General features: G+C 38.5%; 1 protein-coding gene across 1 annotated transcript; it reads left to right on the top strand.

The window, feature by feature from the left end:
- Positions 1 to 1,436: 1,436 nt before the first annotated feature.
- Positions 1,437 to 14,387, top strand: LOC139719967 (uncharacterized). The gene is made up of 10 exons (XM_071631347.1): positions 1,437 to 1,543; positions 5,401 to 5,501; positions 6,379 to 6,469; positions 7,532 to 7,620; positions 8,721 to 8,794; positions 9,531 to 9,614; positions 10,582 to 10,628; positions 11,596 to 11,679; positions 12,714 to 12,869; positions 13,512 to 14,387. The coding sequence occupies exons 1-10, from the start codon at positions 1,457 to 1,459 to the stop codon at positions 14,385 to 14,387; spliced, it is 1,689 nt and encodes a 562-aa protein (XP_071487448.1). The 5' UTR covers positions 1,437 to 1,456.
- The last annotated feature ends 2,138 nt before the right edge of the window (positions 14,388 to 16,525 follow it).

Below are 16,525 nucleotides of genomic sequence, written 5' to 3'. Positions count from 1 at the left end.
AAAAATAAATACATTAAGAAAAACTTAATGTTTCAGAGATACAAGTGAAATGCTTGGCAGGCATGAGATTTTAGGGGCCTTGCGTCCTAAAGTTTGTATAGACTGTATTTTCGAGAGTATACTAGAGTATAATCCCACCGTATTTGACCCTATACGACAATAGGCATTTGCTTTTGCGAGAATTGATCTGGTCTTATACTTTCTCCTCGACTTATAATATAGGCTTAAGGTTAGTTGTATAGACTTTTAGGTTTAGTTTGATGTGAGGATTAGGTTTAGGGTTAGGAATGTCCAAGGTAGATATTTTATGTTTGGCTTAGCATGCAGATATTTCATGGGAAGAATTGTCGATGGACCCGGGGAAATGTCATGGAACTAATACAACAATAATAACTTCTTTTTAGATTTGATAGAACAAAACGTAGTAGAACTAAATTCAAAGGTAAGATCAGATTAGATCCCCCAAATTATCCCACTTAGGAAAGCTTCAGCAATAGGATGATACATGTACCATAATAGGCCTAAGAATGAAAACAACCCACCAAACCAAGGAAATAATCAAAATATTAATGAATGGTAGGCCTATAGTGCCCTATAGGCCTAGACATAATGGAACAAGTATCGCTAATCAATTAGGCTCTAATTGATAAACAAATAAATCCCTAGGCATATACTCGTGTAACTGTAAATACATGAAATCGTGATCCAATCAGCCAATCCGATGAGAAATTAAAAAGTTTATATAGGTGTGTGTATTTTTGTTTACATGCTGCTTGGTAACATAAAACAGTATTTTTTGGGGTATATTTATATGTTTTGATGAGTTCAACCGTTGGCATACAAGCTTCATCATCATCATCATTTCTAATTATGGTATATAAATAACACAAGCAAGAAAAATAAATTTTGAGAGAAAAGAAAAAAAAATGATAGAAAAAGAGAATAAAGTAAATTTTGATCTCCATCCCTGCGAAAAGTAGCCTACATGATCATAACTTTGCCTTACTTTTCACGGATGTGAATAAAAAACCGGAGATCAAAAAGCACAGAGATAATCATAATAATTCAAACAACAACAACAACAACAACAACAACAACAACAACAACAACAACAACAACAACAACAACAACAACAGCAACAGCAACAGCAACAATACACGTATACAAATTCAAGTTGTGAGGCCTTCTTGAACATGTATTGCGCGGGGACGAGACACAAAATATACTAGCACTGGCCAGTAATTTATCATCCATTATTATGATCCACGTAGGTACTACACATACCGTGATATACTCGTACACGTAGCACATCTTGCTACAAAGTCAATCATAGATTTCATACTAGAAATTCAGTGGGCATATACTGCAGGCGCATGCGCATTGCAATAAGGTATCCATGTGCATGTGTCATCCACTTTGTGAAATAAGATGACAGGTTGAAGCAGAGGGCTCAATCATGTTTCCTTGTACCATTGAGAATTGTTCGGCAAGTTTTAACAAGAAGTGGAAATTGATTGAACATGTTGCCAAACATACCGGTGAAGTGAGTATCATGACGAGGTGGCAGTATCACTGTAAGACAAGATGCGAAACGACGTAGATCTATGAAGACAGATCGCGGTCCCACTCGTTGAAATGAGTGTTGTGTTGTACCGGTGTTTCCAGTTCAAGCCATTGCAATGCAATGTCAATGCGAAACCAAATGTCGCGGTCGCGCAACTATTTTTAAATTGTAAATTTATTTCCTGAAAAAATGTAGGCAGTGTATAACAGCCACACGCATGCATGGGTGGTTATGAAGGCTGCCTGGCCAGATGGCCTTAGCTTGAATAGGCGTAGCAATCACACACACAACTCACAAGCAGTGATTTATAACTAACTGGCTGGATCCTGCTGGATACAGCTCCATATATTATAGGCCATACGATGCCTCCAGCCAGCCAGCAATGCAATGCCAATGGCAATGCATGGTAAAGTTTTATACTAAACTATAGATCTAGACTCTGAAACGTTAGATATGTAGACAGTATGGCACAGGCCCGTAGCCAGGGGGGTGCGTCGGGTGCTTACGCACCCCCCCAAATTCTGAAAGGTCCACTTTTTCATAATAACGGTTTTTAGCAATTCTCAAGATAACAATCCAAATAAATATAAAGACACATTTATATGCTACGTAAATGTGGAAGAGTACGTTTAACAATGTTAAAAATAATTGTACGAAACCCTTTTGTTGTATGAACCATCGGATCGTCCCCATGCACACAAACACAAATGTTATGTATCAATTTGTGCGAGCTATTATTATATTGGCACTGCATGCCATGGCCCTTGGCGCGTGTGACCGGTGTTTTTTTTCCACTGGCCGCCCGAGTACGTGCGATTCGTGGATGACATTGAGGTTGACACTCGCATTTTTTCACAGGAACATAGGTAAGTGGATGAAAATCTAATAGCCTCAAGTTTACATATATGATAAAAATTAAAGAAATTTCCTCGAAATTACTATAATCGAAAACCTGAGACATTTTAGATCTACGTCTCACAAAGATATAGTACATGTACATATAAGTACATGTTGGCATGATAATGCCTGGGGATAGATTGTTATGTCAACTATTTTCCATTATGAATGCATGCTCCAATCAAATTGTGAAAAGGTGGTCATGAATTAGCATTTCTTATGAACGATCAGGAGAGACAAAACAAAATGAAAGGCCTGTCTTACTCCAGTTCTCTATTAGTTATACATTTTCTCATGTTGTGACAGTTCGATTGGTTCTCATTTGAAGTGAGCCAAAACCTAAGAACATTCTCACTTATAATTTCCAAAGAGTATTATGCAGGCACGCAAACTCAATTTAGTTGTATTTCATTTAAATGTAATGGGTAAGAGGGTATGAGAGAGAATGCTGAGCTATGAAGTAAAATGGTAAAGTAAAAAGTTTGTCAGATAGTATTACAAAAGCCTGAATATTGCAAGAGCTCCGGAGTAAAAACAGTCAGGGAAAAACCCTATGTATGATAACATTGTGAGAGCGTTAGACTGCATTGTGACGCATCGTTATTTAATTTACATTCTTTATTCATATTTTTCATAAAAAACACAGGTAATGAGCCGGATTGGGTTAAATTCTCACTTACAGCTTTGTAGAAGTCTGAGTCAACAGTATCACACAGTACTTCAAGACGTATTAGTACAAACGATTTCTTGAGCCTGCACCGTTTCAGGCTCTGTTCTAGATACGGCGGTAGAAACTCATTCTTTTTTGTTGTTTATTTTATCATTATTTACTAATCTCTTTTCTAACTTACAGGTAGCGGATTTCTTTGCAGGCCAAATTCGGAAATGTACTGTTGATTATTACTTATACATTTTCTCATGTTGTGACAGTTCTATTGGTTCTCATTTTAAAGTGAGCCAAAACCTAAAAACATTCTCACTTATGATTTCCAAAGAGTATTATGCAGGCACGCAAACTCATTTTAGTTGTATTTCATTTAAATGTAATGGGTAAGAGGATATGAGAGAGAATGGAAAGTGCTGAGCTATGAAGTAAAATGGTAAAGTAAAAAGTTTGTCAGATAGTATTACAAAAGAAACTCATTCTTTTTTGTTTGTTTATTTTATCATTATTTACTTATCTCTCTTCTAACTTAAAGGTAGTGGATCTCTTTGCAGTCCAAATTCGAAAATGCCTAGAGACAGCTAGTAACCAAATATGCTACTATGATTTAATAAATAAGAAATAACCATTCCAGTATGTATCTTAGTGTGCACGGTAAGACAGATCAAATCAAATAGGAAAACATCTGAGCACTAAGCCTGAGGTCTGAATTTGCACTCAACTTCTTCCAATGGCTAACGGATGTTTAATTTTTTAATTTCACTGACCTCCAAATTTCACAAAGAAAACCTTCTTAGCATGATGGTTAATATGACATTTGACTGATATTGGAGATGTTTGCGAATCGGATCTACTACCTTTAATATTATTAAATCTAAAATGATTATTTGAAAGTTCGGAAATGCTGGAAATATCCTACCACAAGGAGGCAAAATATAAATGGTTCACATTTACAATTCATTTTGTTTTAAAAATTTTTTTATTTATTTTCGTTTTTGACAAACTCGCATACCAACGGCTGATATACTGTATAGTAAAGTGAATGTTTCATCTTCCAAACAGCATCCAATGGGATGGAAAACTCCAACTGAAAGGTGGACACCGTGACCATACTCGCTAAAGAAAACGCGTAATAGGGGTCGTTTTTTCTCACGGATTAGATGGAAAGTGTGATGTACGAGTGTATATAATCAAAGGGTATCAAAAAGGCCGAAATTTGGGAAAATGGTATATTGTTCAATCATGATGAAGTACTTCTTTAGGGTGCAGGAAACATTTAAGGAATACTTGTTTTTAAGGCCCGAAAAAATCATATGATCATTACTCGTTTAGGGGCCATTTTGAAAGTCCATGTATGAGCATGGTGTCCACCTTTTAATTGTCGCTACCCCTCCCGGGACAGTATCAAAGGACCGTTTTGTTAATTAACGCAATCCCCCCTTCCTTTAAAAATCCTGGCTTCAGGCCTGCTAACGCGGGTATACAATAGAAAAAATAAAAGTTAAAACAACACCAGGAAAATCACTATTCTCAATTTTGCGGCGCGCTACGCGCGCAGAGTCTCGAACACAATTAAACTTTGCAACTTCCTGGCAAAATGAGTTTTTACTATTTCCTAGATGAAATACCGTAACGCGATTGCATGCAACAGACAAAAATACAAATTTCCTCGAGACTTTAAAACGTCATTAAAACAGTAAAAATTCACAATTTGTGGCGCGCTTCGCGCGCAAATTCTTATACAACTTTTGTAGTTCGGTCGTCCAAAGAATATATATATATATATATATATATAGATATAATTTTGTGTGTGTGTGTGTGTGTGTGTGTGTGTGTGTGTCATCATTGGTATTGGTACCGAAGGTCCATTTTTTTAGTGACCGCACCCCCCCTTGAAAAATCCTGGCTACGGGCCTGTGGCAGTAAATTAGTAGTACATTCTGTATTCATATTATTCTTGGATGTAAAGAAAGTTTATCATGTAGTCTAGATTCTTTATGTGACATAACAAATTGTAAATTTAGTTATTTCTAGTAACAAAGAAAAGTCTGGTTGGAAACTTTAGAAAATTTATAACTCCTAATATTTGCTGCATTCACTCGATCGACTCGTATGCTGTATTATAATTGTGGTTTTATTCCCCTTTAAGCTGTATTACTTCATGTCCAACAGACAGAGTCTACTGTGTAAACATGGTAAAGCAGCTTGTTAGCTGCATCAAAACTACTCTTCTCAACTATAATGCATTTCTCTTTGTCAACATTTGCTACACCAGAAACCGTTCAAGTGCACCCACAGTGGATGCACAAAGAGCTTCACCAGACAGCCGCATCTTCAGAGACATCTGGGCTCACACTCCAACGTCAAGGGGTTCCTGTAAGTACCGACTCTACGTATACTCGTTCCTTCACACAATTTGTGTCATGTGTAAAAGCATGTCCTGTCTAGTGGCTTATATAATCTAGAATGGAAATTTGTAGTCATTGTCTCAGTATATCAAAATGAAACCATAAACTCCTGAAGGTATTCAAGGCATTATCCAATTTTCCCTTTGTCTTGGTCTCTGTCATACAAAATACATTTTGTTTGGCAGTCAGTTTACAGCATTTTTCATCTTCAGCTGGTCATCATACTAAATCAGTTATCATACTAAATCAGTTTGTGCAACATATGTATCATACATGATTTTTCTTTTACTTTATTAACCTGGTAAGCGGGAACTGCTGGGCAGTAAATCATCTCTTTACAATATCTCTGTACAGTTTGAAGGCAAATTATTTGTTCTCCCTTTGCTTTGCTTTATACTTGGTGCTATCCAATTTACAAAGTTACTGGTACATACTGTGTTACAGCTGGTGTTACTCTGTGATGAATTGGTATGTCGGTTGAACTTAGCATATGTAAGACACTGTAGATCAGTTAAATACTGACATATGATGCACGCAATGGGTGTTTGCCTTTTGAAAAGAATTATGTGACATTCTGAACTTTGCATCACTGGTAGCTCCCCCCCACCCCCCCCCCCCCAATCCTCATATGTGACTAGTGTAAGCAAGGTATTTGTAAGATGTTAATAAACTACATTAAAAAGTACAACCACAAGCATGCCATGATGAGGATTAATGCTAGTCATTATAGATTAGAGGTTGATAAGTCCTCAGAGTAGCCATTCATGTTTGTGTGTTGGTTTGTTTGTTTGTTGGTTTTTGGTAAGGCAGTCTCACTCTCTCCCATGATATGATTTTTTTTGTAGCTGTGAGGAGGAAGGGTGTGGTGGTGCATTTAGCAGCAAGGATAGCCTGAAGAAACACATCCAGCGGGTGCATCGTGGTCGCCAGTTCAAAGTAACTTGAAGCATGTTCTCTGCATCAACCAGTCAAATTTGTTTCTTTGATAAAAGAAGGCATTTCTGTGACCAAAATGTACCGGTACCTCTCTAGTTCTTTTTTCCATAAATGAAACAAGACTTAAAATTCTGAACAATTCCCTTCTTATTGAAGTCTTCCCAGCGTTTGTCCAGTTGACAGAAGAATAATCCAACAACAGCTGAATGAGACCTCTCTAAAAAAACACAGCTGTGTCCTTTGTATGCATGGCCCTGTACTTCTGGAGGAGAATCAAGTATCTCTTGCAGTGGCAGCATGATAATTTAATATCAAATTGTTATCTAGGGTCACTCTCTGAAACTTAACTCAATTGCTTTGATTTAAAAGGAAAACTTGTGATTCTGTGCTCGATATGATCAAAGAGATGTTTTCTGCACAAACCTTGATGTGATATATTGTGCAGTATTGATATGAAGCAGTACCTGGAATTCAAGTCAGGTTGTAATTGACTTTGAACCTGCTATATTATTCTCTTCTAAATGATACACATACATATTATAAGCTCATGTAGGCTGGTATTGTTTGCCTACGTAGATACAGTGCAATTTTTCTCTGTTTTAACATATGCTTGTAGGGATTTTGAACAAAAATTATTCCAAGTTAATTTTTCCAGTAGTCAAAAATTTTGTATCGCCAAGATATATGGAATGGTCCATGTCCCTAGGCAGCCATAGTCCCTGTTGCGTGCAAAGATCCAAGAAGTTACGAATCTGTTGTGTGATATAAAGATCAAACATAGAGATAGAAAGTCTGCCATACATATTAACAGGGGTCGCACTTAACTTTTTTTTTAACTAGCCAGGCGGACTACTTAGAATCAATTTTGACACTGAAGCAATATTTTGGCTAGCCAGACGGACTAGTTACTTCAGAATTTTATGATTTTTAGCTAGTCCGACATGATTTTGGGTGGCCAATGGCCAGCGGACCATCGCCAATTTCGAACCCTGCATAAGATGGTGAATTGTGAATTGGTAACTCCTTTATCACTGGTGCAAACTCTCTCTCTTTTTCCACTAGTGTGAATGTGATGGCTGTGGGAAGACTTTTCACAAGCATCAGCACTTGACCGTTCATCAGTATGTCCACACGAACATCAAACCATACAAGTGAGTATAGATTAACAGCTCTGATTTCAGTGAAAGAGTCACGAAGTTCTCAAGTCTCGGAATACAAGATTTGTGTATAAAAAACTTTATAGTTTTGATTATTGTTCAAGGTTAACATCATGAAAACTGATTACCTAGATAAGAAAGGGGAAAAAAGAGTGTGTTTGACTTTTTCATTGTCTATAAATTTAATAGTCAATGTGTACTTCATGCCGATGCATTGAGACCTGTTTTCTGTTGAGATTAAGAAGAAACAATAAATCTATTAAGTATAAACTTACAGTGGTTATTGTAGATGGAAGTATGTGCGAGGAAGCCCTATTTTTGAGTCAAAGGTCCACCAGTCAATTCATGCACTGACAGCAGTGAAGGCTCCTTTTGGAAATATGCCATTTTGTCTGCCTTACAACTTTGCTAGATTTACAACAGAAAAGAGGAAGTGATATTGGTTCTAGGACAACTACCCTCTGGACAATATTTTCCCCTGGACCCTTTCCCTTACCCTAAGCCTAATCCTGAACCTAACCATAACCCAAATTCCAACCCTTAACCTTAACCTAACCTTAGCCCTAATCTTTACTCTAACCCTATCACTGACAGGTATTTACCTGGGGGAGGGGGGTAATTGTCCTTGACGGGTAATTTTCCTGATACAGTGATATTGTTTGGATATGTGCGTAAAAATTATTATTATTTTTTTTTAGGAATTCAAACTAGAGTGAATTCTCATGTGCTGTAGAAGCAGTCATAAGTAACAGCATTAGAAGATTTGGTAGCATTGGGAGAGTAGATTGGTCAGATTGAATCAATGTTCTTTGCCCCCCCCCCCCCCCCCCCCCCACTCCCCCGGGGTCATTGGAAAAACACAACTAGCGTAGCCCTGCTAGAATAGAATTAACCCATCAGCGAATATGTGCATCAAAGCATACACTCATTGATAACAGGGTATCCCTATGCTACCGGGTCTGTAATCTGAGATAGTATGGGCTGGGCATACAAGTTGTAGTATCCAAGTAGTTCTTCATTTGAAATAACATATCAATGCCTTTCTCCTGATTGTTCATTTGTTTGTTTGTTTGTTGCTTCATCATTAATGCCAGATGTGAGCATGAAGGCTGTGAGGCCAGGTTTCTCATTCCCAGTAAACTTAAAGCACACATGAAAGTCCATGAAGGTAAGTGCATGATTTACTCCACGGTTTAGTGATCTTTCACTTTTATTTTCATACTATTATGCAAGACACCTTTCTCTGTGGAGTAAACTCCCTCCCAAGGTACAATATTCAGGGGAACCTCTGTAAAATGAGCTGCTTTTGACCACCCAAAGTTACTTGTCATACCGGGTATTTTGTGATGTCAGGAGCAATCACAGAAGAATATAAAAAGAATGGGACCTGCAAAATTAACTTGTTAGACTGGGTATGTCACTATATCTCACTGTAAAATTTCTTTGCTCAAAGATATTTGGTAGTATACTACTGCCTCATCCTTCTTTCACTGAAAAAAAATGTGTGACAAATGAAAGAAAAGTAATCTGTGTGTTGAACATTTTGGCTTAAAACCAGAAATATTTGTGGCATGATATTTTTAATGAATTACCACTCACATTCAGTGCATAAGTGTGCAGAAAAAGATATTCACTTGCACTTTAATTTTGCAAATCCTGGCCCTTTGTGGAATTCGCAAAAAAGAAAAATTAATGCATGCAAAAGTTTCTCGTTTTACAGTATACAGCAACAAATACAAAGAAAGTGCAATGTCCCCCCTTCCCCAATACGTCGTATAAGAACATAAAGGAACAAGTGAGGGAATGCTTTCTTCATTTTCGGCAAAATGACATTTGTAAGAAGAGAGCTGGCAGCCTTTTAGGATTTGCTTATTTGATATATTTTTGTGTTTCTTTTTGTTTAGGTTACACATGCACCCAAGATGGCTGTGAAGCATGGTTCAGCAAGTGGAGTGAGCTCAGGGCCCACATTGCAGCCCATGTGACAGGTAAGCCTTAAAGGGATGGTACAGTATTGGTGGAGATGAGAATTGGGCTATTGACTTTTTGCGAGATACCAAGAAAACACTTATGATATAGTACAGAGCATACCATTTTAAGAGGAATTCAAAGTTTATTTGATGAAAATTGGGTTTGGAATGACTAAAACATCCAAAAACAGAGTAAAACAAAGCGCTTGTAATAAAGTGTGGGTCCCCCACTTTATAAGAATCACTCATTTTTGGATATCTCAGCCATTTCAAAACCAATTTTCATCAAATAAACGTTGAATTCCTCATAGAATTACATGCTCTTTCATATTCCATAAGATGTTTCTCATTATCTCACTGAAAAATTTTAGAAACAAGAAATTAGGTCTCAACCAAAACTGTACGATCCCTTTAAATATGAGGGATGGTTTCTCCCAACCATTGGACATACTGGGTATTTCTACTCGACGTAATTTAAATGTGTTATGCAACCACTACAGAAGCATTGAATGCTTGTTAGCAAGCAACCACAGGATCATGGTTTTATGTTCCTCCGAAGGATGGGTCAGTCAGTAAGGATTAGTACCTTGCCTCGAGGCACAGCCACTGTAGCCAGGGGACTTGAATCAGGGACCTTGTAATTTATAGTCTGTGGTGTCTCCACTAAACCACAACAGCTCCCATTTCTTTTCATGGTCGGACATTTCAACAAACACCTGGATGGTTCCATGCAGATCAACTCTTTGCATCCCAGTCATTCTCATTTATTCCTTCTCATTTAGATAATCTATATTTAGGTCATTCTCATTTATAACAGTCTGTTGGGACTCGTTTTCATGCAAACAATGATAATAATGGCTTTATGATGTGATTTCCTACCACATGGCACAGCTTGAAATATGTAACGAGCTTGTTATTGCTTTGGCCAATGTATTCATTGTATTCACCCACCATGTTGACTTTTTATTGTTATATTGTTCTGCAGAGTTTCGATGCGAGAAATGTGGGAAGGTGTTCACCAAGAAGTACAGGGTATGTCTTGTCAACTGTAGGTTTTCCTCTATCCCCGCATCTTTAAAGGACAAGTCCACCCTCATAGACATGTGGATTGAGTGAATGCATCAATATTAATAGAACGCATCAGCAAGAGTTTGAGGAAAATCGGACAATCCGTTGAAAAGTTATAAATATTTTAAGTATCTGCACAATCACTGCTGGATTTGAAGACTGCTCCAGTGGTTGATGTCATATGCATACAACTATACAAGGAAAATAAAAAGAGAATTTCACAAAACTTCACTTTTTGAATAAAGTGCACATTTCTTCGACTTGCTACTGACGTATGTTGAGGGTAATATTATTCCCCCTGCCTTCTCAAAGAGAGAAGTCGAGTGTTCTTTTGTTATGCGAGAAAAATGGAAATATGTTGAATTTTCTTTATTCTTTCTTTACATCGTTGTACTTATGTGACATCACAAGCTTACTTAGTCTTTTCATCCAGCCATGATTGAGCAGAAATTTTAAAAATTCATAAATATTGAACCGATTGTCCGATTTTCCTCAAACTCTCACTGATGTGTTCTGCTAACTGTTGTATTGCTGAATTCACTCAACCCATATGTCTATAAAGGTGAACTTGTCCTTTGAGTGTCAAAATGCTGTCACTTGTTCAAAACATGTATCACTGCATAGGCATTTAACCATGTGATGTGTTCTTTTAGTTCCGAATGTTTTAATTCATTAATCACCTTGATAGACATCATTGCATTTTGTTCTATAATTGATTCTAGCATTGTTTAAGTTTACTCTTTGCCTAAAGCACGACAAATTTGGTATGTAACATAGGTCAAAATGTAGGCCTCTTGAATCTTTGAGTTACTTAATTGAATATTCTTTAAACATATTGTCGGATTACAATTGAAGACGTTAATATGAGAAGGAGAAACATCTTATTAAACTTTGTTCAAGTAATCATTTTTTTTTCCCATTTACCTTTCAGTTGAAGAGCCATTCAAAAGTTCACAAGGAGGAGCGTGACGCATTCGTCTGTCCAAGAGACAACTGTGAACGACGATTTATGAAGGTGAGAGGGATTTGCTCTCTCAATTCAACCCTCCCACTACAGTGAATCATGCCCCCTTGTGGCCATCTGTTTATAGTGGCCACCTGTGTGTAGTGACCACTTCACATTTCCTTTCACATGTACATAGTCATATACACGTAGGGGATGTTTGTAAACAGGGTTCCCACAGTCATGGAAAATCCTGGAAAATCCTGGAAAAATTTGTGGTCATGGAAAGTCAGGGAAAAGTCAGGGAATTTGGAAACTTTGTGAAAAGTCATGGAAAAGTCATGGAATTGCATTTACCTCTTGGCTATGGCAGCTTTCCAGTTTGTCATGTCTCGCAACTCTCATACTCTGTGATCATACTCTGCTATTATAATTGGTGTTCATGATTTCCATTTTTCCCAGTTTTGTGACATCCCGAATTCTACATAACTCCCGGGACATATACTAATGATAATAGATGTACATGTCATGAGTAAGATAGTGGGTGGAACGGATGGCTGTGAGGGAAGGTGGAGGCTATCATAACGTGTCTGATTTTGGAAACCGTGCCAGAAAGGAAGTCATGGAAAGCAGCAATTTAGTCATGGAAAAGTCATGGAAAAGTCATGGAATTCTTTTTTCAAATTTCTGTGGGAACCCTGTGTAAGGTCTTTAGCAGTATTCTTTTCTCTCTTTCTTTTTTTTCTGGAGTGATCACTATGGCCTAATCTGTCCTTAGCTTATGTATAACCGCAGGCTAGACTATCTTGTTCAGAGCACATGAAAGTGTATTTGTTCTAAGTGCGATTCCATTGTTAAAAAGAATCACAACTACAGCTGTATATGGTGTACCTCTGGAACGCATCATTTGTGGGAGCTGGCTGCCAATTTGGGTTGTTTACTTTTAGCCTTTGAAAATTGAATATTGGCTGTGTAGAATTGTCAGAAATGAGACAAGACCATGCAATTTTGTTGATGTTTGTAAGCTACGTTAGTCTTGCTGGTATGTTTATTTCATTTCCAATACTCATTGCATGTATGAACTGTTATTCATGTTGCATGTGCAGATGGAGAGCTTACAACTTCACATCAGAAATTACCACGAGGGCGCCAGACCGTTTTCCTGCAGCTATTCGGGATGCACCAAGACATTCAGCTACAAAAAGTCCCTCGTGCAACACCAGGTTGTCCACAAACCAGGCTACAAGAAACCTCCAGCTAAGGTACTCCCTGAAATTTTCATTCGAGCTCGGATACCATGCTTTCTAAATACTCATTCCATACCTTCATCATACGGTTACTGTACTTACCCCTCACTATTGTGGTATCATACAATCTATCTACTGTTATTGTTGTTTTATTAGGAAGCGTCAAGAAGAATAGCTTCTGTAGGTGGGTTTATTTTTTGTTTTTGTTTTTTTTTCACACAGCATTGATTGAATTAATACTTTGAAAAGAAATAATGGGTGTGGTTGCTGCTATACCTGCAAATATTCTCACTGTACACTACCTTGATACATGTATTTGTAAGATTAGCAGTTTGATATGGAAAACACTGTCAGAAGTGGCCTTTGTCTGAATGGGAATGCTTTGACTGCCACAAGTATATTTCTTCTAAGAAAATTGAGACTTGTGAATCTAGCTGATATCATAATGACAGTTCTATGTTTTCCTTGAAAAATTTGGAGATTTTTGAGCTTTGAAAAATCTAAAATCAACATATTCTACTTTATCCCACAATGCAGGCCATCAAAGTACGTACATCTGTGTCAAATGTGCATATTCTCGCCGCGAGGAAAATTTTTAGTACCTAACAAATTTGTTTATGGAAGTAGACAATAACTTGTATGTTATCTTTGCTACAGCCGAGAAAGCGTCGCAGCCTGGCCTCAAGGCTCTCGGGGTATGCTGATGCGGAGATGTCAGAAAGTTTGTCCCCATCTTCAGTCACTTCACATGATCCCGCAGGCTTGAACCCTCCAGGCAAATCAAATGCAGATAGAGGGATACCTGCAAGTCCTCCACCACCACCATCTCCAGTTTCTATGGAAACCGCATCCAGACTCCAACCTCGAGAATCTCAAGAACAGTTGCGAGAAACTGAATTAGAAATTCAAGCAGCCAGTGACCCTGCAGACTTGAGCCCTCCAGACAAATCAAATGCAGATAATAGGATGATACTTGAGAGTCCTTTACCACCATCTACAGTTTCTATGGCAACCGCATCCAGACTTCAACCTCGAGAATCTCAGGAACAGTTGCGAGAAACTGAATCGAAAATTCAAGCAGCCAGTGACCCTGCAGGTTTGAGCCCTCAAAACAAATCAAATGCAGATAATGGGATGACACCTGAGAGTCCGACACGACCACCATCTACAGTTCCTATGGCATCCGCATCCAAACTTCAACCTCAAGAACTGCAAGAACAGATGCAAGTAGCTGAATTTAAAAATGGATCAGCGAGTGCCTGTCCTCTGACAAAGGTGGCGCCAACAAATACTGCCAGCACATCAAACGATACCACGGGAACTCGGTTGCGACGACAACGTGAACGGAATACAAGACATCGGAGGAAAGCTCAACTGGAGCCTGAAGTCGGAATTGATGACTGCGCAGCAGCGCAGATCCTGCTTGCGATGCAGAATGCGGACATTCGGGACTATGCGGGATTCTTGTCGAATCATGAACGCTTTGACTGCCACAAGGCAAAACATGAAGTGACAGTGAAGAACGGATGTTAGAGACTATCAGCAGAGATATCAGCACGACGCTATTGGACACACTCGTGTCTGCTTTGTTTATTTAAATGGCCATGTCCTATAGAGATATGCACCATCCGGGCATTAACTAGCTTCAAGAATTGAAAGCTGTCAGGTATTTGTTTTTTGTAGCAAAAAAAAAAAGCTCCTGAAAACTGCCTATCTAATAGTGGCGAGCCAATGGAGTAAAGTGGAGTCAAAAGGGGCCTGAGCTTTTGATCCTAGCAGAATCTTTGTCAGAGGTAAAATGACAAACAGGCAGGGAAAGCAAGCGCATATAAGGACTACACACAAGAACAACAGTCAGGGGAGGGCTAGGGACACAGAACAAAGAAAACAAAAGGGATGGGTTGGAAGTCAAGGGCAAGGGGCCTAACAAGCAAGGGAGGGGGATTAAAGCAGGAAGGTGGACAGACAAAAGGCAAAGGTGGGTTAGTGATGATCCCAAGGACCATAGAGGGTAAACCTTTGAAGGGTAGGGATTAATAGGGAGGCAACATCAAACAAGATGAGGAACAACAGAGGGATAAAGAATAGGGAAAGAGTGAAATAGCAACAGTATGAGTGAAGGGGTGGGGGGGGGGGGGCTGAACAAGCAGCGAGCCCTAACCTGGTGTACCAAGAAGAGGCAACCAACAAGAGCAAGTTATCGCATAATAATATTTGTAATTTGTTCTATGATAGATCATGCTTTGTAAACATCAATTCAAGTTATTTATTAAATGGTATGTGTTGTGTTTTCTACAACTCAAGCGCTGAGGGGTTCTCAATTGACAAAAACCGTTATTGTAGCTTGTGGCTAGTCTTATCTGGAGGTTAAGTGCTCTCCAGGTAGTGCATTTAAACAATGTAGCAGCTAATGTGAGCTGAAGGACCCAAGTGTAGTTTAGGGAACCCATCAAAAAGAATTTGTACCTCAGTAGACATTGATTCATCATGCTTTATTTTTACATATCCATGTATTCTTTGTGTAAGCTTTGATTTTGATATATCATATGAATCATGAAGCTTCAACATCTATTCCTTCTTTGACTTGCATCTTTTGTGCAGGTATTTTGAGAAGTGACTGAAGGCTGTCTTGAGAGCGTGCAGGAATGCAGTATGAATACTTTGAAGATTCTTCCTAATCGATGAAGTGGAATCTTGTTATAACAAGGACCTAAACAACCCCATGACAATTACATTTTTATATCAGGTTTCTCACTATACTGTATAAGATGTTATTTTCGCAAGGGTTTAATTTTCGCAAATTTCGTTTATCTCAGTTGGATAGTGAATTTAAACGACACACTAAAATGTCTCCATGTGCAAGGATGATAGCGCATTTACGTTAGCGTCGGCATCAATATGCGAAACAACCTCTCGCGAAAATAGCTGTACGCGAAAATAACAGCGTATACAATATCAGGATACACAAAGAAATATAAAGCGTTGGGACCTGCAAAATCGCCTCGGTGTATGAGCCTTTTGCTCTATCCGACCTCTTTGTAACAAGGTTCCGCTGTATTTGCAGAATGTTGGCAGAAAGCGAGAAGCAGAGGAGACAGACAATGAATGTACAGATCTGTGAATGTGTTGCACATAGCAGTGTGGTTGTACAGGGGAACCTTGTTCTATCGGGTATCTCATGTTATGAGGGATAAAATCCAAAGAATGTAAAAGGAATGAGACCTGCCAAATTACATTGTTATATTGCGTATCTTGCTATATCCTGCCTCATTATAAGGAGGTTCCACAGTTGTTGCCATGGTGGGAACTACTCATCCCAAAAATAGATTCATGGTTGCCATCGACATTGTGATTGCATATGGATGGTAATGTGGTGTCTGGAGTCAAAATATGACCATGCATGGATAGAGATGAGTGAAACATGTACTCAGTATGTTGGGTATGTTGTTTGTTATTGTTTGGGGTGAGTGCATGTTCCATTTTCCAAAGTGTGTGATCCATGAAAGGGCGTGTCAAGTTGGCGCAAAGTATTCCCAATCTGTGCATCCATTTTCTGTCAAAATTATGTGATACGTATCTTTCCCACTGTTACATGCACACAAACACATGTCTACATGAACGCACACACAGACACAGACAGAAACACACACACACACACACACACATACATG

The sequence above is a fragment of the Diadema antillarum genome, unplaced genomic scaffold, assembly GCF_040938485.1.
Source record: "Diadema antillarum isolate AM-2024a unplaced genomic scaffold, OU_Dant_1.0 scf00000117, whole genome shotgun sequence".
NCBI classification, from domain to species: Eukaryota; Metazoa; Echinodermata; class Echinoidea; order Diadematoida; family Diadematidae; genus Diadema; species Diadema antillarum.
The sequence above is the reverse complement of the archived record's forward strand: the minus strand, read 5'-3'. Positions and strand labels throughout refer to the sequence as shown.

What these genes read in the sequence shown, in the direction of transcription:
- LOC139719967 (XM_071631347.1), top strand. Translation starts at nt 1,457, where the DNA reads ATGTTTCCTTGTACCATTGAGAATTGTTCGGCAAGTTTTAACAAGAAG. An exon ending in TCCAACGTCAAGGGGTTCCT is followed by an intron (nt 5,502 to 6,378) that starts GTAAGTACCGAC and finishes TTTTTTTTGTAG; the next exon opens with CTGTGAGGAGGAAGGGTGTG. An exon ending in ACACATGAAAGTCCATGAAG is followed by an intron (nt 8,795 to 9,530) that starts GTAAGTGCATGA and finishes CTTTTTGTTTAG; the next exon opens with GTTACACATGCACCCAAGAT.